Source organism: Corvus brachyrhynchos, unplaced genomic scaffold (genome assembly GCF_000691975.1).
Source record: "Corvus brachyrhynchos isolate BGI_N302 unplaced genomic scaffold, ASM69197v1 scaffold408, whole genome shotgun sequence".
In the NCBI taxonomy this organism is placed as follows: domain Eukaryota; kingdom Metazoa; phylum Chordata; class Aves; order Passeriformes; family Corvidae; genus Corvus; species Corvus brachyrhynchos.
This window is the reverse complement of record NW_008239759.1, coordinates 1,583,069-1,605,857: the sequence shown is the minus strand read 5'-3', so window position 1 is coordinate 1,605,857 and position 22,789 is coordinate 1,583,069. Positions and strand designations below refer to the sequence as shown.

Here is a 22,789-nt window from a genome sequence, read left to right as displayed (position 1 = left end):
CTTCAAGCAACACAGCATGTTAAGGAGGATACCAAATACAGAATTCACTGCAGATAACAGATTACCTATCTGCATTCAAAAATCACAGGAGAAACATTCTTCCTTTCAATGTCTTCCACCCTTTTTTCAGTAATGCTTGCTGGCAATTAATTTCTGCAAACAATACAGATACAGGTGAAACAGTACATCAACTGAACTCATTCATATTGTTTAGCATTGGGCACAAATACAGCTCTAAACTTTGGATTTCCACCATCTCGTCTCCAGGGATATTGGCACAAATGAATTTGTTTTAATAATTTTATTAATAAAGTTCAGGCCCCATATTTGGAGCGGAATATTTTTCAAACTGTCCATCCCAATACAGTTAATGGAGACGACTGGGATCAGAGTTTGGATTTGGGTCCACTGCTGATATGAGGCATTTCAGTCCTCTGACCTATTGCTATTAAAACAGCATGCAACATATGTTTTACTCAGCATGGGGAGGTGTGACTTTATGATGCTGCATGCAATAAATTGATGGCACTCAATTAAATGCCAATGAACATGCATCCTTGTAGTTCAGACCTGGATGTACAACAAACAGTGCATGCAACATCGAATTCCAACAAGTGCATAAGTCACTCATGCTTACAACACAAAAGTGAGGACTCATTATTCTACAGCAGCTTTAACAATAAGCATACAAACATTTTACATGAACTGCAAACACTGCACATGTTGCAAAAGAATTTTACCTGATTTTTAACTTATTTTTTTTATAAAAAGCCGAAAGGCACAAAGGGCCTGGCCACAGAAGCTTAAGAGTGGCCCCTTTCTATGACGATGATGGTAGGTTTCGGATGAACTTTAACCACTTGCCACCAGCAGTTAGCTCAGTAGTCTCGTGCTAGTCCTCCTGTTCCTCCACTATGTTGAAAATTAAATGCTTTTGTTTGTCTTGCTGCCCAAGAAAGTCATCTTGACTTCACATGTGTTACAAGAATTATCACTGGGTAATTAAAGATGCAACACGTGGATTTAGCTGGCTTTCATTTATCATTATGTGTAATGGCTGACCGTTGTCTGGCGCATCCATTTATTTGCTCAAGAATTCACATGACATTACATTCATTACAGGAAAGAATAAATGCAATACAAGTGATTAATCTAGTTCCTCTATTTCTCCTGTAGTGAGAGAACATTGTGACTTCAAATGTGGAATGATAAAGGCAAAAAACTGTTAGAAATTGTAAATAACTGTTCATTTTTCCTCAAACTCAAAATTAGGACAGTAATAGCAGTGCAAGGCACCACCAAGGTTACTCAGATCTGATGAAGAGCATGCCAAGTAAAGTGTTTGCCCACTGCTCTCACATGAAGATAAATGTATTACTGTAAGTTTTAACATTTTAATGTACAAAAAGTGAAAAGGCAAAACAAACACAAGTTACAGGATAGGATAGGTAAGACAGCATTAGATGGCACAAGTTGATATTTCACAGGACAGCTATAAGGAAGGAAAGACTGCTGACAAAACTATTTACTCTGGGGCTTCGATGCAGGTCCTGAAATTGAAGCCAAAGTTCTTCATTTGTCAGATACGTCCATGCATGCACACTGATGTATATACTTTCCTAATGCATTATAACAGCTGTGATTTTCAAAGCCATTCAAATTGTCTACACAACCTTTTCCCATGAATTTCTTATCTCTAATTCACCAGATAAGTGGAAATCTCAGTCCGATTTTTAAGTAATTTCTAAGTGCTCACTCAACAATTTAAGTGCCATTTACAAGCACTAATTCATTTAATCACAGAGTTGTCTGTGACTGGGACTACCAGTTTGTCTAAAATAATACCCAGAGTTTTCAAGCAGAGCCAAAGACTACATGTCTTACCCTCCCATTACTGAGTCTCACAAGCTTTTTCTTCTAGGAATTGATGCTGCTTATTTTACTTTGGGGATTTGTTCATCCTCAAAGCTGACAGAGACATAAAAGGACACGTGCAGTAACTAGAAGGCAGAAAAAAAGCAAATTTAGGATTCCTAATAACTGACTTCCTATGTTTAAGCTCTGCAACATGGAGAAAAAGTAAGGTTGTAGAAGGAGGCAGGGGTAGGCATGTGACACAGTGCTAGAAAGGGAGTAAGTGCTTTGTATGTGTCAAATATGATGTCTACTTATTAGGAAGAAATGCATCCAGGCTTCCACACTAAATCAAGAAACTTGACTCATTTTTTCTGTTTTTTAATCATACTTAGTAAATACTGCATAATGCCAGAAGTTAGAACAAGACAGATCACTTTCTTCTAAGACTGGTCTTGAAAGGTCTTGAAAAAATAACAGATCAAACAGGTGTGATGCATGCAGTAGGATCAATTTATAAAGTTGCGGGTCAGAAAGGGATCGCAGCTGCTGTGACACCTGTTTCTCTGGTTAGAGGAAACAGCACAGAGAAGTTTACACAGAGAAGCTTTTACTGCAGCTGTGGACCGAGGCTCCTTGCCTGATGTAGTCACAGCTAACACTACAGACCTAAGCCTTGGCCACACCACATCAGAAGCCATCAGGCTACCAGGACAGGTTTTTTTACTGCTGGAAAGCTGCAGAGAAGTCAGCAATGGACGTACCTAAAAATACATGTATGATGCAACAGATATAAATGTAACTTTCAGGTGCTTTTATTTTATTTGTAATCAAAGGTCTGCACAGGCCACTTGGTGCCAGCTGTCTTCTTAAGAGGGAATTGGTGCCTGTAATATCAGAACATCAGCCTTATTAATTCAGGACATACCTTGAGGCCTATGTTATGTTTCTTAATACACACCAGAAAGTTAATTAGCATGTGTAAATTTTAGCAATTTCTTAATAATATTTTCTTAATAAACAATAGGCTTGTACATTAAATACTACATGACAAAGCATGTGAGTACTGAAAACCTAGGACATGACAAGGGGATTTCTAGAGCCAGATGAATTAATGAAATGCAGATTAAGATGCTAGGTCCTGATTCAAAAGCTACCTAAAAACCTAAATATCTTAGATCAGGAACTACATTACATAAATGATGAGATTTCATTGTTTCATGGTAAACAGAAAATCATGAATGAAAAATAAAAAAGCAAAACAGGAAGATATGGTTTTCTGCTTGAAAAAAAAATACTTTGCTCTGGATATAATTACAGGAACATGGGATAACAAAATGATTTCATGTAGTGAAATATGCTATAACTTCAACAGAAAAAAAATGTAATGCCAAATTTGTTTCACAGTAAAAGCCAAGAAGATTTTTGGTTTTTTATTGGAGGAACTACAAGGCAAAGATATTTAGTTTGTGTAGACCATATTGCTTCAGATCACCAAATATGCTTATGCATTCATGTCCGAGTAGTGCCTTTAAGCTAGATAATGAGAAAAGTACAACACTATTCCAATGAAAGCATACAGTGAAGGAAACTGTGCAGAAAAATAAAGATTAATTCACTTCCAGATATAGAAAACAAACCAAATAATTATCACAACTGTTTCATAAGCCAGTATCACTGAACTTCCAAGTGGTAAACATAAATGTACCACCTGCATTGGAACTACAAGTCTGCTTTAGATATGAAATAATTTTCAAAGGTCACTGCTGAAATACATCAGAAATGTACATGCTACATTTTAAAAAGTACAGTAGTAAAATTATCAAATGCCTCCATAGTCTGCAATGCTTGAAAAACAGGATTCTGTCATTTACCTGTCCTTTTGCTTCTACGCCTCTCTTCAGTGCAGTATCTTGACAAATTAATGGTTAATTTTTTGTGAGGACTTATATAGTCCAATTCAAAGCTGCTGTATGCAAGTGTAACTCAAAGTCAATGCATATAGACCATATGATTTGCATCCAAGCCTAAAACCAAGTGATTTTTCTCATTTAATAAAAGAAATATTTAGCTGTTTATGGCATGATAAATGGTTTATGACAGATTTATTTATAGTCAACTGTAAGACGCCTCAAAGAGGTGAAATTCAAGCACTGTATTCAGTCATATCACTTTATATGTGTTTCTTTGAAAAGTATTTCTTTATCATTTCAAATCCAGAATTCGAAGAAGTGGTCTCCAGTTGCTAGAAGACATCAGTGCTACATTCCTCTGAAATCAATGACTCAGCTTTTCAAGTGAAAATGGCTGCAAAACACCATTCCTATAGTTCTCAGAAAATATTCTTCATAGAAAAAAATGATTCATGGACACTTCTACTTCTTTAGTGTTGTACTTATGTACTGGTCTTACAAAAATACCAGAACGAATTTAAAAGAATTGCCATAGGAATCTAATACAAGCTTATTGTTTCTTACATACAGTTTGAAAAAGAAACATTCTCTGGCTTTGTCTCTGGTATCATCGTGGTGATACATTTTCATTTATATCCTTTGTGCAGATAGTTTGTTATCTGACAACTTTTCATAAGAAATTACTATAAAAACCCATAAAAATAAACTCCAAACCAGCTCCCTAGATTAATTTTGAGATCATAGATTTTAAGCATATTCTAATTCTCCCTGGCTTACCCAGGTAAGGCACTTACCCAGATAAGTGCCTTACTTGGCATAACAAATGGCAAAAATTTTCTAAAGTAGTTCCTGGCATATCAAAAATCCAAAGAGAAAATATCTTTTAAGTCCTGTTGAAACTGTATTAATACCATGTAAGGGATTTACCTGTAAAAGCAAAATTGAAAAGCGGACTTACTGTATCCAAAAATTCTTTACTGTGTGTTTTGCCATCTTTCTGGCCTTTCCACTCTGGGGACACAATTCAGAAGTTACTTTAAAAAACATAGTTGTACAAAGTCTTACCTTGCAACCTGCATTCTAGTACTGAAGTCAAGAGATCTCATTGACCGTAAGACTTCTATACACCCCAAGTACTGTAAGGAAAAAGAAACAGTTGGAAAATGTATTATAATTATGCTTGAGTTCTGGGAGAAAATGCAACTAACCATTAAAAGGCAATGTGCAATTATTATTTTTACATTTGATTTATCCTATGTCTAAATTTGCTATTGTATGTCACAGATTTGTTCCATAAACATTTTATTTTATTTGTCACATTTCATTCAACATATAATTTTATTTTTAACCTAGTCACTTTAATACACCCAATTTATAATGTGTTGATGTGCTTTTTTAGTTTTCTTCTGTCTTAATTGATCCATTTTAGATATAATCAAAGTAAAAAATAATCTTAATGAGAAAGGAAGTGTGGTAAAGGAAATTCATCTAGGACAAACTTATTTAACAGGGAGAGAACTAAGTCTCATTAGAACAAAAAGGCAAATTATAACAGGGAAAGCTGAAAAGAACACCAGCAACCAAATTCCTTAATAAACAGCTCAGGGATAGATGTGATTTAGTATTTTCATTTATTATAGTAGTAAAAAGATGAAAAATGCTAATCCAATATACTAATAACCCATGCTGGGAAATGGCTTTAACAGGGTCATTCAAGAAAGGAATGACATGAAGGTTAGCTAATATTAAGACAAGACCAGACTTTTTGACCCAGATTTCTGCCCTGCATCTCTGTGGGAAAAAGGGAGAACCATCATGAAAGATGTTAAAATTCAACAGTATCTATCACTGGGAGTGAGAAAAGCTCAGGTGCATCTTCTAGATTTGCTTCCAAAAGTGGGCATAACTTGCATATGCTAAAGTCTACAGGAGCTAAAGCTCTTATCAGGTATTTGGATAGTGGCTTTGTACACACTGCCTCATGACTGGCATATCCCATGGCAGTGTCTTTGCGTGTAGGTTAAGTATTCAACCATACACTTGACTTTTGACAGTCAAGGGAATTGGGGATGAGTCTTTACATCATGAGCCTAATAATGATGATCATGACGCTATTCTACCATGGTGTTTTTATATCAGCTCTTATATCAGTTTTGTATCAGTTTTTCTATATTCACAGCATAATGCAATCTATTTGGGTATGAAAATGGTGCAAAAATCAAGTGAGGCCACAATTTTTGGCTGTTTGAGAATTTTATTTTTGCTGAAAAAATAATCTTTTAATTAGAGAATTATTGCATCAGTAACTATAATATCTACAATTTCAGAAAATATTTTCCATAGAAGCATGTATGTCATAAACTGTTTACAGGCTGACGAAATATCTAGTTTGTTTTCACATATTCATTATTATTTCATTTATTTCTATCAAAGGCTATGAAGTCATTACAATACTGAATAAAATTAGCTAGAATATCAACTGACTCTTATTCGTTAAATTGCTCGAACTTAAATTATTATAGCACACAGTTTCTGAGAAGGGTTATCTCAAGACTCATTTCCTAGAATATTTTAGAAATCTCCTGCAAATTTATGTTTTCTGAAAGTTTATAAAATGGTGGTGGAAAGTATCTTGTCTAAAGAGACCCTGGCACATGGAGCTTTCAAGTTAAAAATCATACTCTCAAACTGTCATCTATGAGTGCAAAATTAGACAATCCTTGTATCTTATTACAAATAAATTCCTTTTTTTACATCTACTTCTGCCTCAGTACTTAAAACATATTCCTGCTCTGATGAAGGGAGTTACGCCATTAACTCTATTTTTAATTATCTCAGAGGGTGATTTGATTTTCTTGGAGATTAAATTCTTTAGCATCACTTGAGATAATCAGCTGAAATCATTTAACTTATGCCAATAAACAGCAATGATCAATGTTTTCCTGTTTTCTTTCCTTGTCATTTTGTTTTAGTCTATGATGCTTTCATAAATTAATTTTGCCAATTATTTATTTCATACAAAATGCTTTTATAATTAAATATGCTGTAAATGGTATGACTATTTAAAGGTATCTCTGTGATTTTTTTTGTTAAAGAAATTTCATTATTTCATCAACCTGTTAGTTTAGACCTCTCAATACTAAAACACTCTTGGATTGCACTTGCTCCTTCACTTACCTATATTTGCCACAAGTCTTTTAAAGCAAAGTAATTGTACAAGCTTGAGAACCAGGTCCAGCATTTTGGAAGCAAACTCTGGAAGGTATTTTGACAAGTACATGCAGGCGTGCAAATAAATACACAAAAACATGTGCACACAAGTCACTGTCAAAATAAACGGACAAATAAGTAGACAAAAACTCATAAACATACTTAGAAGACGTGCATTCAGACTCCTTTGAGTCATACTACCTCATCTGCATTAACAAAAGTAGAGACAAGATCAGACTGAAGGAAGGTCAGATGGAAAAATTACCCTGTACTTGTTTTTATGTATATCACAGAGACAGCTGAACACAACATAGTAAGGATTGCAGTTTCCTGACTGATCAATGCAAAGATGGCAACTGATTTTCTGGGATAAAAGATGTGAACACTTAATCACCACGGCATGTTTTCAAGTAACGAAATTACTATAAAAATTGACATTCAAAAGGTCCAAAGGCCAACTACAGGGACATATAACTCACCTACTGCTATGCTTCAATTATTCCCCAAGACCAACACTGCTGTCTAAAAATATCCATTTGAAGTACATCCTGACAAGGATCCACAGAAAGAAGACACACAACCAAGATAGCAAGGAAATAAATTATTCATTTATTTCAACAAATAAATACCCTGATTAAAAAGAAATGCTATCTTTTGCTTTAGGCATTCCATGAAACATTTAAAATATAGTTATAAAACAGTGTACTTCTAAAAAAAGCTCCTCTTCACCCAGCACTTAATGTATATTCTAACCAATCAGCTACTGTGCACTGTGAAATTTATGAGCTCCCGCTATCATCCTCCCTCTCACTGCTCAGGAACCAAATATATCGAGATGCAGCCCACCTTGAAGTAGGAGGATTTGGGACTACTAGTTCCAAGATTTCTCAGAAAACATTCTGCCTTCTGTTGACTTTCTAATATTTGAATGAGTTTCCAGCTTGTGTACATTGAAAGGTACTATGTCCCAAGGAAAAAATCTTTCACATGAATGAATACCTTCCCATTCAGAGGTTTTAGATTCATAACTTGTACTTTTCATGCTAAACAGTACCTTGCAGGAAGCAGAGTGCCACATACAGGTGGGACTATGTAGCTCTCATTCCATGTGGTTCCAACATCCTTACTAGTTACAATTTTGACAGATTAGTGTAAGAGAAGGCTATATGTCCCAGATTTCTGGTTTGTCCCATATGTGAAGACTTCTTCTGTACTCCCTAAAGTACCTGTCTTCCTTATGGCTCAGAAAATTCTTGTTCAGCAACTAAAACTTTTTACTGAAGCCTGTCTAAGAGAGGATATTGAGTTCTCCCAACACTTGTCAGAAACAGACATGAATGCTGGCTGGGTGCATTTGTGTACTTGGAGCCAAGAGGAAAAAAGAAAAAAAGAGAATAGTCATTGTCAGAGAAGCCTTTTGCTCCAGAAATATGAACAACCTTGTTCGGTGCTTCCTAACAAGCTCTTCAAAATACCAAGTTACTGGAAGAAATTCTCCACTGTTGGACCAAGAAGCTAGCAGTAACAACTGCAAGAAATACATTTATAAAAACATAGCAAGACTTATTCTATTATTGCATCAGGATGTAGCTCCATACAACACTGAAGCAGTCCAGCCTACATACACGTCTAGCAGATGAGTGTCTGCCTTGTACATAGCATGAAGATCTACCCATCAGCTACTCTCAAACAAAATAAGAACTCCGAGTCTCTGAATCTGAACTACCAGAGTAGCATTAACTCATCAAAACTGCATGGTTACTCTTAGTAAATTAAGATTTACTGGTTTTAATCTGTGTAACCAGACAACCATCATCAGATCTGAGTGGTTCACTACTCTGCAGCTTGTACCTGCCCTGTACAAGTCATGTAGGAGATAACATGGTTGCATCACCAAACAGACATACACTTGCATTGTTAGACAAAAATTAGCCTGTGCCTTCAAGTACGCTCTAAGATTACACAGCTGCAGATAATAGCCTGGGGACTCAAAAATTAGATTGTGATTTCTGGAGTTCTGTGTGTTGTATGGAGATACAAGTTTTGAAAACAGATATAAAACACCTTGTCATAAGCTGGGCAATTCACTGCAGTTTTCTCACCCATGGGCTTAGGCTGTGCTTTTATTTGTCATGTGCAAAAGAGAAAAAGTGAGCATCTTTTACTTGCCACATCTGGTTCTCTGGTTCTCATGTGTATCTCAAGTCATATGCCTACATTTTCTTTTATTTTTTATTTTTTCTTTTTTTTCTTTTCTTTCTTTTTTCTTTTTTTTTTTTTTTTTTTTTTTGAGGGGTGGGGGAATTTGCTTGTTTGGTTTTGTGGGTTTTATTGTTTTACATTTTATTCTCATTAGCCAAAGTGCTAATCCAGAATTACATTATGCCATGGAAGTAAAGGAGTAGTTAGTTAGTACTAATTGACTAGTGCTAGTTAACTATGGCTGAGGACTCCCTTATTTAAAAATAAGAGCTTTTATTTCAGATTCTATTGCTACTACCGCAATATGCATTTATTTATGCATCAAAGTGACAGTTCCTTCTAATTTCAGGTATCACCATCAACAGCTAAAGGAGCTTGTGAAATGTGCACTGAGAGTTCCACAATGTTTCACAGTACTTAAAAATTACTTTCAGGTTTGCTATCATATTAAGACTCAAATCCAGATGCACACTAACAAGCAGGCCATAATATAAAAATAGCAACAGCCCAGAACATGATTTCAAGATAGTAAGCTTGTCCACATGTAACTGTGGATACAGTCAGGATTTTTAATAACCATATTGATGTGTGAAAAGGAGAAGGGGAGGGAAAAAAAAAAACCCAACCCAAGAACTGCCTCAGCCAAAAGCAGCCCAAGGCATAGCCAGAGACTGCGAGATTGACAAGTATTTTATAAAATGAATTTTTCTCTTTAGCAAATTAATATGAAACTCAATCCTTCAATCCCTTTGATATCATGTCAGATGAAATTCCCAGCTTAACTGAATTTACAAAACCCACTTTCTAAACCACTGAAGTAGGGAAAAAAACACCCACAAAATTTTTTTTTAAAAACTTTAAAAAAAATTTTAACCAAATTTTAAAAGATAATTAAAAAAGAGGGACAAGCCTAAGAAGGGACTGCAATCAGAAAGTGTTCCCTTTAATAAAATAAATTAAATTAAAGAAAAATAGTAAGTGCCACAATGCTTTCTAGTTTTTTAATTGTGCTTTACATGAACATTTATTACCCTGAATACCTTACTAGCTTGACTGAGACATGCACCACAAAATTACTTAACTCTGCTAATCAGCAAGACATGGGTACAAAAAGAGAAGATAGCTTACCAAAACATAGATTTCCTTCTTTACTTCATAGGGAGATCATAGTGTAGTTGTATGTATTTTATTTATATGATTTGATTGAATCAACACTTGAAACCTTTTAAATATAGAGGTACTGCATTCATACTGAAGAAAAGTACATGTAAAGGCCCCTTATAATATGCTAGTAATTAACCCAAGGATGCTCAGCTACCCAACTAGGACATAATCTGGGAATCTGATCAATCTTTCTGGACTCAATGATTAGCAAGACCTGCATTCTAACGTGCAAAAACCTTTTTTCTTTGTTTTTGTGGGCTTCGTTTGTTTCTTTGGTTTTTGGGGCTTTGCTTCTTTGTTTTGTGGGGTTTTGCTTCTTTGTTTTCTTTTTTACTTTAAGAGCTTCCCATTGCTAAGAGGGTGTTCTCAAATGTCAGGGAAACCTTTTCCTGGCAGGTGGACAACCACTGTCCTACCATTATCACAGCAAACATTTCACCCAAACTCTGGCATCACAGAAGTCTGCAGGATACCCTCTCACTTCAGGTGTTGCTGAAAATGCAAAGTCTTTGATGGGCAGAAGAGGCAGCCTTTGAAAATGCTGGCTACCATCAGCTGAGCAGATAGCAGTGTTGTTAGGACAAGGTCCTACATGCACAAAACCATTCAGATTTATGCTAGTTTACCTAGACACTTCCAGTAGAAGAATGGAATGGAAAATTTGTTCTGTGACATTTCTAATGTAGACTAAGTTATAATATTAGAAAAAGCTGTGGGCAGAACCAAGACTAGATATTCAGAGAGAAATAAATTTGTATAAGCAGTAGTCAGAGAGTTTTAAGTCAGATGCTAGAGATTTCAGTTTCTCTAAAAAGTTTGAATCGTTTGGAATATAAATGTATTTGTCTTTAAATTCTCTGCTTAACTATCACCTAACACCATATTAAAATATTAGCTAACATGGGTGTTACTCTCCCAGCCATGCCATAGCCTCCTGCCCTTCCCTCCCCTTGGGGCAAGACGTATCTTCAGACACATATGCAGGTCTCTGGGGGCACCTGATGACTGTGCTCTACCAGTACATGCCAATGCCCTCAGTCTGTACCTCTGCCCCGTGCTTTCCTGCTATATGCAAAACAGCATACCTGGTTGTGGAAGCAGCAATCCTGCATGAAAGAAACACTGGCAGCCTTGTTCTGAATGAGGAAAAGGCCCTATATTTAGACACTGTCAGAATCCGGCACCAAAAATGTGTCATAAACATATGCTGCCATGAAAAACAGAAAGGCTCTCTTCCGTGCTTTCATACTTTTGCAGTTGGTAATTTTTATACCAGTAATCATGTACAGAGCTTTACAGTGAATCAATATTTCCCCCAAAGGTTTTTCTCTCATTAAAGAATTCATGTTCCAATCAAGACAGAAAACTCTAAGTAAGGATTGATTGAGTGGAAACGGAACAGAAAATCTTCTTTGGGGTTCAACTACAGATAAGCCTCAACCGTTCAGTGTAAATTTATCATCACAAAAATCCTCCCTGAGACAAGTAAACCAACAGAGCTTTCACACTAGCAGAAATGATGATGGATATGACAATCAATTGCATTCCTCTTGAAAACAGGTGGTTCGCTTCTATAGCAGTGGATGAGAGAACACAGTTCTCCCAAGAATACCTCCAACTCTGGCCAACACCTTCCTATTTCCTCTTGCACAGTAACTGGTTTCTACAGCAAAAAAACAGGTTATATGCCTCAATATATTCAGATTAACAATTCTTAAGTGGCAAATAATAGCCAACACTTTCTATGAATTGTCTTACCCTATGAAAGCATACTGGCAGCATCTCACAATCAACTCAACAGTAAGGATTCAGAATCCCTTAAAAAAGGCAAATGATTCAGCTAGGAAAAGAAGAAGGTATTTTATCTTATCTTGAAAAGCAATTTAGTAAGTCAACTCTGAGGTCTCATTCTTGCTAGTGAGGGGAAAGACATAACCGAGAAACAAATTTTGTGTCTGACTATTTTCTAATCTCCATCTCAAATGGGGTTGAAAACAAAACATCTTCAAATAAAATACTTTTTTCTTATTTCTTACTTGCAGGTGAGTGAAACAAGATTGCCAACATCATGCCAAAAAATATTTATGTAGTAGACATGTTAAACAAATGAGGCCTTCATAAGATTTCAGAAAAATCCCATATTGGTAGTTTTGCATGAACAATATTTCTTATGTTCTTATCTTACAGATAACTGTTCTTGCATGCAAAACCTCAGAAATGTTAGAATCAGAAGTTCACACACTGGACAGTGACTTATTCTATTATTTTAAATGTAAACACATTTGGTATTAAGCCTCAATTTTTTGTATGGGCCAAAAATTTCCTTTAAAAAAGCACTATATTTGAGGGAAAAAACCCACAAGTTTTAGTTCTGTACTTTTTAGGTTTAATTTTAAAAATACATAATAACAGTGAATGCAATTATTGCAGTTTGAACCACTTAGATTATGCACTGCAGTAGCATAGATGAATTGCTTCATTTTCACAGCTGCATACTTTAATTCAGTGAACACTTTCCAGACTCTATTGCTGCTACCTTGAATATCCACTAAGATATACTTCCCTTTAAAGCACCATGCAGATTAATTCCAGCAGCTTATGTTCTGCATCAGAATTCCTTTAACACAAACACAAAAAAGCTTCTGCAGCCAAAACAATATGCTTCAATAGTTGGAAATCATATTAGACATTTGAAACTGTAAATATGGACACTGTAAATATATCTAACTATTAAAGAACTTGTTCTTCCTCAGTCATTAGAGAGTAAGAGAGTCATTAGGAAGTAGAACTTCCTGATGATGAGTATCACTAAAGCACAGACTCAGAAGATGGACGATCTAACAGGTGCTTTTCCACTACGCCAAATACAAACCCATGTTAAGTATCTGAAATGCATATACTGTTCTGCTTTCTAAACTGTGCATTTGGAGGTGTGATGTAGGAAGGACCTGTCACTGTTAAAACTGAAAATCCAAAACATGCAGGGAGGGAGAGGGAGTACTTTTTTATATGAATGCCACACATACCTCTTGTCTTCATCACAAGAGTTCAGCAATTAAACCAGATCTTTTTTCTGAGTTTTTATCAATATTTAACTCTCCTATGCTGAAGCTATAGTTTCTTGTGTTCTTAGTAAGAGTCCCCAAAAGATGACTTCCACTGCGCAGAAAAAAGGGATAAGGGGAGAGATTTCCAAGGCTGGATTTAAATAATGAAAAATCTCTAGAAGGTATCCCTGCAGCATAAAGGCTATGAAGAAGCAGAGCAGCTCTGGGAGGCTGGGGGTACCACCAGGCCCTTAATGGCCCCAAGCAGGCTCACTTGAGACCCCTTTTTACTGCCACTCCCAAAACTTCCAAGGCCAGGGTCATCTCAGAATTGGCACCTGCAGCTTCCAGCCTTTGCCCAATACCAGGCAGCCCTGCCTTTCCATCTTTTCCATCTTTTCTTTCCTTGCCAGAAATAAATATATTGCAAGAGAGCATTCATACAATGTTTCTAGTTACTTAGTGCTTGATGCTTAATTTACAAAAAAAAGGTTAGTAAAAGTGAATAACATGGTAGCATCTGCATTCAACATGTGGTGACAAAACATGGGCCCTACAGTTGGTGACAAAAACAGTGTTTCTAAAACATTCCAATTCCTTGGGAAGTTACAGGTGATTCTAAAATGTCCTGTGGTTCATGAAAGCAATTCATCTATAAAAAAAGAGACAATACTGCTTCTTTTAATTACTTTATCACAGATAAACAGTGTCAAACGTCAGTCAGGAAGGATGTTGCTGCCCCATAAGACATGCTCTCTCTTGTGTAATTCCTAAATTAGTAAGAGCTAAAAATAGAAATAAAGGCATCTTAGTACAACAACATATCCAAAGGATGGAAATGATGCTGAATAAGCTAAGACAACATCTTAAGATAAACCTCTCTCTTTTGGTCTGGTCCTTGTTATTTAAGGTATTTGTTCAACTTATGTCTCTAATTTCAGGATTTATTCTCAGGTAAAAAAACAGATAAAAATACTTGTATCAGTAAATCCAATGTGATGATGCTGTACCAAAAAAACAACCTAGATAGCTTTTTATGTCTACCTCACATTATTTTCTTTGTGTCACTCTACACCCTGTCTACTTTTATTTTTTATGGTTCTGGTTGCCATTTCTGTCTAATTTCAAATCTGTTTTTTTCAATCTTTAGACTTTTAGCTGTGACTTGGATTGTCTGATTCAGCCTTTTGAGACTGAAATCTTACCTGGCCCTATGAAAATTTGTTTGAAAAACCTAGGGGAATATCTAGCTTATTAAACAAACATTCTAGATTATCCTTACTGAATTGCACCTAGTCCCTCCAGAAAACAAGGGATTACTGGAAATTGTGCTTGCACTGAGTCCCATCATTATTCCTATCACAACACAAATGGACAGGCTCTGCCTCAGATCTGACCTGACTGCAGCTGACAAAGGTCGAGCTGCATTACATTTTGTCAAAAATATATAGCATCAAATGAAATTAATATTGCATGACTATGCAGAATTGCAGAGAAGCAATACTGAACCCCTCCCTCTACAAAATTTATTTCATCGCATGGGGCAGTAAATCACCTTGAAAGAGCATTAGCAGCTGGGAAGGCTGGTTGTCTCTGACACTACACCAAAGCAGATCTGAGCTTTTTCTCATTGTAAACAAGAAAATTTAATATTGATACTTTGTGCATTCACTTGAACTTTCAGCTATAAATGAAGCCAGGCTGGAGCACAAGTATAGCTTTGTGTTAGTGGAGACAAGATTTCTCTTCGGCTAGGGGAGAAAGAAGCACCCCACCACTGGGACGAAGGAGAGCCTTGTCTCCAGCAGCAAAGAAGGGCATGGGTTTTCCTGAAGATCTTGATTCATCTGTGTGTTTTCTTTATGTTCATAGTGGCAAATATTTACATTGGGCACATGATATTCTTACTGTAAACATTGTTGGAAGGCGAGTAAAAAAATCAACAATCCAATTCCCAAGGAAAAACAGAGCAGGAATTCTGCCTGAATGCAATTTTACCTCCTACACTGACCAGCTAAATTCATTTAGGGATTTTAAAATTGTAGGACATACATAACTAGCAGGATAAATAACTAGCAAGAGTATAATTTTTGCTTTAAACAAAAATACTCCGTGCAAACACTCCAAATGTACTGGAGAACAGACATTCATGTTGACAGCTGAATCCTTCAACTCTGAAATCAATACATGCTTTGCTTTGTACAGAACGTGTGCAAATGTACAGTAATAGTACTTGATTCATGTAATTAGAATAATATTATAATTAAAGACTCTATGGTATGATTTCTGCTCGTAGAATCTGATCTAGTTTCTCTGAGAAATGTTCTCTTCCTGTTATTTGGCTGTACAACAGACCCACAGCAGTTCAGGTCCATGAAGATCAAAAGAAAGGTTTTCAACTGAGCAACAGGCAGCAATATAATTCTTTCATAGTCCAAATAACAGTAAAGGAAAATGGAAAGGATACTAACTGATCTCTCAGGAACATGGCACAATAGGAGGGATTATTTACTTAACCAATGCTGTCTTTGTCACTTACTTCTCTCTCCCCTAATCTGCATGCATGCAGCTTTAAAATTCACAGTGATAAGCCAGTTTCATTAGTTTTTGTTAACACTGTTTGGGTACCCGGGTTGAGGGTAGCAGACTCTGAAGTAAAAACTCAGTATTCTATCCTATTATTACCATATGACTGAAACACACAACACATTTTGTAAACATGTAAACCTCATTACAAACAGGATGCTTTGGGACTATGTTTTTTTGTTATTAGAATTACATGCACTAAATCCTACTGAGTATGTTTTTAGTCAGGCCATGCCAAACAATCAGTGATTAACCAACAGCACTGCCTTAATTTGACTGACAAAAGCTGAATTTAAATCTGATTAAAAGAAAGCCAAACAAATTTGCACAAGTTTTTTCTGCAAAGAAGATAAATTTAACCAAAAAGAGATATGAAAAAGTCTTGCTGTGAAGTTCTCTTTTTTAGTGAGAGTAAATCAATTCTGGTTAAAACAGAAAGGGAAAAAAAAAAGAAATATTTTTTCAAAGAGTCCTGAAGTCTTCTAGAGGAAGGCAACATATGATCCAGTTCCCACTTTGTTACCTCCATTTAAGGCTGTGCTTTGCAGTTTGGGTTAGCCACTGAAGAGACACAGCCATTCAGTTCATCCCTAAGCACACACTTAACTTCCAGTGTACAAAGGCAGCCTCAATTATTTCAATGAGAATGCTCTTAATTCAATGAGAATGCAGGAATGTTTGCAGAACTGAAGCCTTTACTTGGTGATGTGTTTGAACAGCTTCACAATGATGTCTGTTTTCCACATCAGATATAAACTGCTGTTATTCCCTCCCAAGGAATGAAAGTGTTAAAAATGTTAAAGAAATAATTTCAGTTAGGATTGTATTCTTGAAATATTTTGCTATAATATTAATAATTTCCTGTCCTTTTAATTGAAATATTATTTGCCTAACTTGCAGTGATTCTTTTGGATGAAACAGTTCTTCCTTCCTCTCTCTCAGATACTATATTTCTATCTGGCTTTTAAAACTAGATTTACCCAGGTCTGTTCTATACTACTGTGTTGGCTTTAAATCTTACAGGCTTTTTCAGACACACTTCATATAGGTATATAAAATTAGACAGTATTTTTGGTTTCTTTAGTTTTCAACTTCATTTTAAACTCATTGACACTTGTTACAAAATCCAGCCATGAGTTACCTGAAGACAGAAATGCATTTGCCTCTCGACTGTTGTGCTCTTATTCAAATGAAACAAACTCCAAAATGTCTATAGCATTACCCAATTATACTCATCAGTAGATATTCATCACCAGAAACAACAGATTACAATGAAACATTTAACTGTTGTTACAATACTCTGGGTTTTTTACACTTTTTTTATTCTATGTATTTGTTTTTCTGACAACATGAACATGTATAATCTCTCCCTGTAGTAATCAGTCCCACTATAGGGAAAGCGCTGAGCTCTTTAAGGACTTCCATCACAGCAAACTTTTTTTTTTCATTAATTCATTATTTGTTAAACTGTCCAGCAGTAGCATTAAGTAAGATATCAGTACCTGACCACCTTATGTCCCCAATATGATTATGCTCATTGTCTAATTTCTTACTAAAATGTTTTTTGGGGTAGTTTTCTGAAAATTTTTATGTTATAATATATAAAAATGCAACATGAAATCCACTGGGAGGAAAAAATGCAGAAAGTGCCAGCACTTTTAGGGTTGAAAACAATTACATTGCAGCAGACCACGGAGATCAGAATATAGCTACAGTTTACCATAATCCTACACCTTTTTAAGCACAGAGTTACACTGCCTATTTTAAAAATGAGTAATATGTGAAAATGTGGGAACAGCAGTGAAGTTTCAGATTTTTCATACATTGCACGTAGGAATTTTGTGTCTCTTACTTCAGAAGATTCCAATGTGAGTTATCAAACTGCCCAGTAGTTACAATTAACCCTGTCCCATGACTAATTTTCTGTCTTAAGTGTGGATTAATGAGAAAATTGTAACCCAGTGCACATTTGCACAAAAAAAAAAAAAAAGATAAAAGCTTTGCTGGTTAACAACAAATCTAATTTTTGTCTCCTTTAACAAATGGCATATGGAATTTTCTGCAAGGCATATGGTACTAATTAAACATGGTATGAGTCCCCCAAACAGTCAGTATAGCCATGAGGTACCCAAAGAATGTTACCCCTCAGTATACATTATCTGTGTATTGATTTGATAGTCTGAATGGACAAAAGTCCTGGTTGCAAACAATGTTTAAGGGTTTGGGAACTGCACTTCTATTCTTATCCATATGAATGCTGCAGTTGCCAAGGAAAACTGAGATACAAAATAAGCAAGCAAATTGGGAATTAATCAAGACCAGTTTATTTTCATTCATTCATTAACCACTTATTTGGGTATTTATTTTCAACCTTTGTTTTTACATTTAGAGTACTGTTCTGCAACTCTTATGCCAGAAACCACAAAGTTAAATTAATCCTCCTATTTTTTTAATGGAAACAATAACCTAGATTCCATACATTTTAATGACTAATAAACTATTAACAAACACCTAAAAGTAAGTTGTTTAATTGATTTGGAAAATTCTGATATATACAGTGTACTTTCATGTACTCAACATCAATTGCACTAATTAAATATTTGTTCTACTATCTCTGTTAGATATGGGTAAATGACTTTAAATGCTAATCCACTTCTATATAACTTTAATTCTCTTTTCAATTCAAAGATACCACCTTCCTCTAGCATATAGTAGGCCAACTACTGTAAAGATTAAGAAATTGAATACTGTGTTTGTTCTGATTCATAGTGATCACTTCAGGTAAAACAAACAGCAGCAGTGTATTCTCACAGTAATTTTTGGGCTTATAATATCCTAAGAAAAATAAAAAGTAAAATGGTTGAGTCCCCTGAGCTAATGTGAAAATGGTAAATGACCTTCTGTTAACCGGAGTATTTCTGTGCAAAAGAACATCAGAGTCTCAACACCACTATGTCTAGCATCAGTGGGTTATTTTTATCAAGACACTTCTTGAAGAGTAACAGAGCAGCAGTTTGTGGCTTGAAAGGTGGCACTGACTCCTTTGTAGTTCCAGTAAATTTCAGAGTAGTAAAAAAGACAGTACAGTACAATTTCAACAGAGCTCTGAATTGGCCAACTTACTCAATCTACCACCACCTGCTAAATCTATTATCACCACTAACACAAAGAAATGAAAACTGCTTCCTAGTCCCCCAACAGTTAAATATGCACTCTGCTTTTGATAATGAGACTCGAGAAAAAGCAGTGAGAGTTAAGTAACAAGGGTGTCACTCAGTCTTAAAGCATCCTGAAATAAAGTCACCTGTGACTCTTACACCAAAAATAAGAAAACACTAAAAATAGACCTGTAATATTAATAGCCTGCTGCAAAACAGTTTAACACTTAAGATACAAAAGCCTCTTGGCAAATGAAACATGGCAACTGGAGAATGAATTCTGGACAATAATGTTATTTTTACACTTTCTGGATACTATGCTGAATGGTGTAACCAGACTCTCACCTAACTGCAGAAACATTGCACATACACTTATCTTGAAGGCTCTACTTTAACAGGTGGTTTCAAAATATTTTCAAAGCATATGGAAACATTAAGTTTACCCTGTAAACTTAAGACCCTCTGCTCTTGACATGCTGTATCAATGAACTGAAAAGAGCAATAACATTTAAGGTGGCTGAATCCTCATTATGTAAAACAAGCTGCATTTTCCTGCTCTACCCATAACATCATTTCTAATTGTGAAACACAATAAGAACTGTGCTTTCTGCCTAACGGCTGTAAGATTTGAAATATCATTTCACTTTAAAAAAACACTTGCCCTTAGAGGTTTTTCAAACTGAAAAATTCATGCATGATTAACAGTTCTCCTCACATCAAGAAGTCTTTTTTTCCTCCTGTATATTGCACCAGACATATTGAAAGCCTACGTGTCCAAGATATATACAGTATGTTAGGTAACACTGAAAACCTAAATTCAGAAGAAGGCTAAAAAACCCAAACCAAATCAGCTTTTAGCTTAGGAAAAAGATTTTTACACAGCTGTAGAACATTATTTGCAGTTTTGCTTTAATGTTACAAATTAACACAGCTTCCCAACCCTGCCTTCCTGCATTTACATTTCATGTATTATGCACCAAAAAAAAAAAAAAAATCAAATAGAGATCCTTTCAGCCTGACTATCCTGTCAGCAAAACCAGCAGAGAATTTTTCATTGATAAAAGCAGAGAATGGAAGAAAACAGACCAACCTTCACAATGTACGTCACACCAGGTCCCAGGATCTTCTCACTCGAGTGCAGCCATCCTCGAGAGGATTTATTGGCAAAACTGCTAGCTTGATTCCAATCTTCACTTGCCAGGTGCATTTCCTCTGACCGTGCTTTTTTCCCCATACTCATCTTGCTCACGTCCTGCTGAGAACACGAAGTGGCAGAGACAAGGTTACATGTGTTGTCTGAAGCCCCTGCTGCTGAACTAGAAGCACTCGAGCTTCCCTGCAATTTGGAGACAGCAAGCTCCTTTACTGCAGAGGAGAGGTTTTTGATACCCAAAAGGCTCCCCGTGCTAGAGAGTTTCAAGTGGGACACTTTATGGATGAGGGTACACAGGGTGCTGGGTCCATCTTCTTGGTCCTTGCGGAGAACCTCTGGTGAGACCAGGTACGAAGGTGAAGTTGAAGTTGTAGCAACTGCTGAGACCTTGCTGTTCATGGGCAAATTGTGAATAAGATCATCAACAGATGTCACAGAATCATTTCTGAAGCGGTTATACTTGGTACGTTGAAGCATGCCCTTCTATCTGCTTTCCTGCATATGTTCTGGCAAGTCTGATGCCAATGCAGGAGATGCCTGTACTAACATAGCAGGCAATTCATAACGACACGGATGGATAACAAGAGTTTAGGGTAAAAAAGAAAAGAGTATAAGGAAAAGCAAAAAAAAAAAAGTATATTTTTAAGAAATTTCTTTTGGTTCCCTGTTAAGGTTGGGTGAAGTAACAGTTTTCTGTGACTGAGATCCCAGTCCTGCTTAGAGCTGCCAACTCGCTCTCAGCAAAAGCATGACTCACACAAATGAGAAGGACCCTTTTCAACAAAAGGCTGTGAACACTGCAAATCACTTCCTGTAGCCAAAAAAAAAGGAGAGAGAAGAAAAAAAACCCCACATCCACCCACTTACAGCACACTAGCACCAATCAATTTTCAAATTCCCTTTTCCTATCTTCTCAAACAGATACTTCCTCCCAACCTTTAATTCCTATCCCCTCCCACCACCCTTTTAGTACCAAAGGCAATTACCTTTAAAACTGAATTAATAGCCTCTATGAAACACCACTCTTTATTCTTCTGCTAAAATGTTCTTCCACCTCACATATTTGTGAACCTATAAAGAAATCACAATTAGATAGCAAATATCTGGATAATATTTACATACATATAGTCCCCCTCTCCTGCCCCTGCAGCAAAACACAGGCACCTTAAAGACTTTCAGAACAGATGAGCAGAACTAAAGAACATACACATTTTTTTCCACAAAAGCAGCCTAACAGTGCCTTTTTGTCAATGCTGTTCCTCACAGAAACTGTTATATCAAAATTTTGATAGAGAAAGAAATCCTTCTCCCCTGTTACTTCACAAGAACATTCTATTTTAATGCACAAATTACATAAGTACCTATGTGTGAAGAAAAGTATTTTTCTGATGTCCAACAACAGGCTTAACAGATGTTTTTTCTTTCACAACTGATATTCACTCCGAAGAAAAACATGAAGAGGATCTTCAATTCACTGGAATGTTTGGTTTAATTCTGAAAAACTGAAAAAAAAAAAACCCTGAAAGAATATTAAAAGTCCAGGTAGCAGCAAACTGACATCCTGCAGTGAAAAATAAAAAAAAAAAGCGCCTTTATTAAGTATAAATGTCAGTCACAAACATTTGATCTGGAGAAGTAGCAAACCATGCAGAAAACAGGTATTTCATTTCCCCTGCAATTTCTTTAAAAGTCAAAATGTTTACGGCAATGTGATACACAATGCCCATCACAAGCCATATGGCTTTTTCCTATAAATCAATCTGCTTTGCAAAACATTTTTTGGATGTAGGACAATACACTGCATTATAAACAAATTCAGACCAGAGAAGTTGTATAGTGCAAAGTAATTTTTTTAATAAATTACTAACTGCAGCAAAACTTAAAGGAAAAAATCCTATGGAATTCCTTCCTTCTCCCATGGCTAAAGGCTGCAGTATACAAAATGCAAATACAGTGAAACAGCCGGCTCAAATACAGGTATTTAATTAGTATATTCATGACATACTGAATTAAGTCAGCACCTCTTATCCCAGCAGTGATGAATAACAGCAATGTCCTAGTCAATGTAAAGCAGTTTTCTACTGATCTGCAGAACAGCCTCTCATCACCACACTGCAAACCTGCTACAGCATCCTCACAGCATTCATTCCTCTCGTCATCCTCCTAGCATAGCAACAGCAAATATACACTCCACAGCCTATTTTTACGTGTCTCTACTGCCCAGAAAACCCTACTGCTCCCGAATGGCTCTCTTCATTAGAAGCGGCTAGCAGGACCGCAAAATGTGAATGAGATGCTGCGCGTGTGAATGAAAGGGCTGGCTAGCATCCCCACATTTCTGTGAATGAAGCGAGGCCTCGCAGCCTCTGCCAGGCAATCCCTTGGGTGCTCACCAGCCCAGCCAATACCAGCCGGCTTTGATGACTCATTCAGCAAAGCCTTGCTAAATAGTGGAAGATCCCATTTCGAGCACAGGCGGCACCTTTTTTTGCTGCAACACCA

General features: G+C 36.2%; 1 protein-coding gene across 8 annotated transcripts in view; it reads right to left on the bottom strand.

Annotated features, from left to right (window-relative positions):
- Positions 1–22,789, bottom strand: part of SHC3 (SHC adaptor protein 3) — a 74,388-nt gene that overhangs the window by 35,171 nt on the left and 16,428 nt on the right. The window contains exons 1-5 of one of the 8 annotated variants that reach the window (XM_017742749.1): positions 22,293–22,732; positions 21,649–21,789; positions 21,274–21,358; positions 20,225–20,389; positions 4,833–4,903 (exon numbers count right to left, since the gene is read on the bottom strand). In XM_017742749.1, the coding sequence (XP_017598238.1) occupies positions 4,833–4,903; positions 20,225–20,374 (221 nt within the window). In that variant the 5' untranslated portion in view covers positions 20,375–20,389; positions 21,274–21,358; positions 21,649–21,789; positions 22,293–22,732. The other 7 variants (XM_017742748.1, XM_017742750.1, XM_017742745.1 and 4 more) reach the window with 7 other exon arrangements.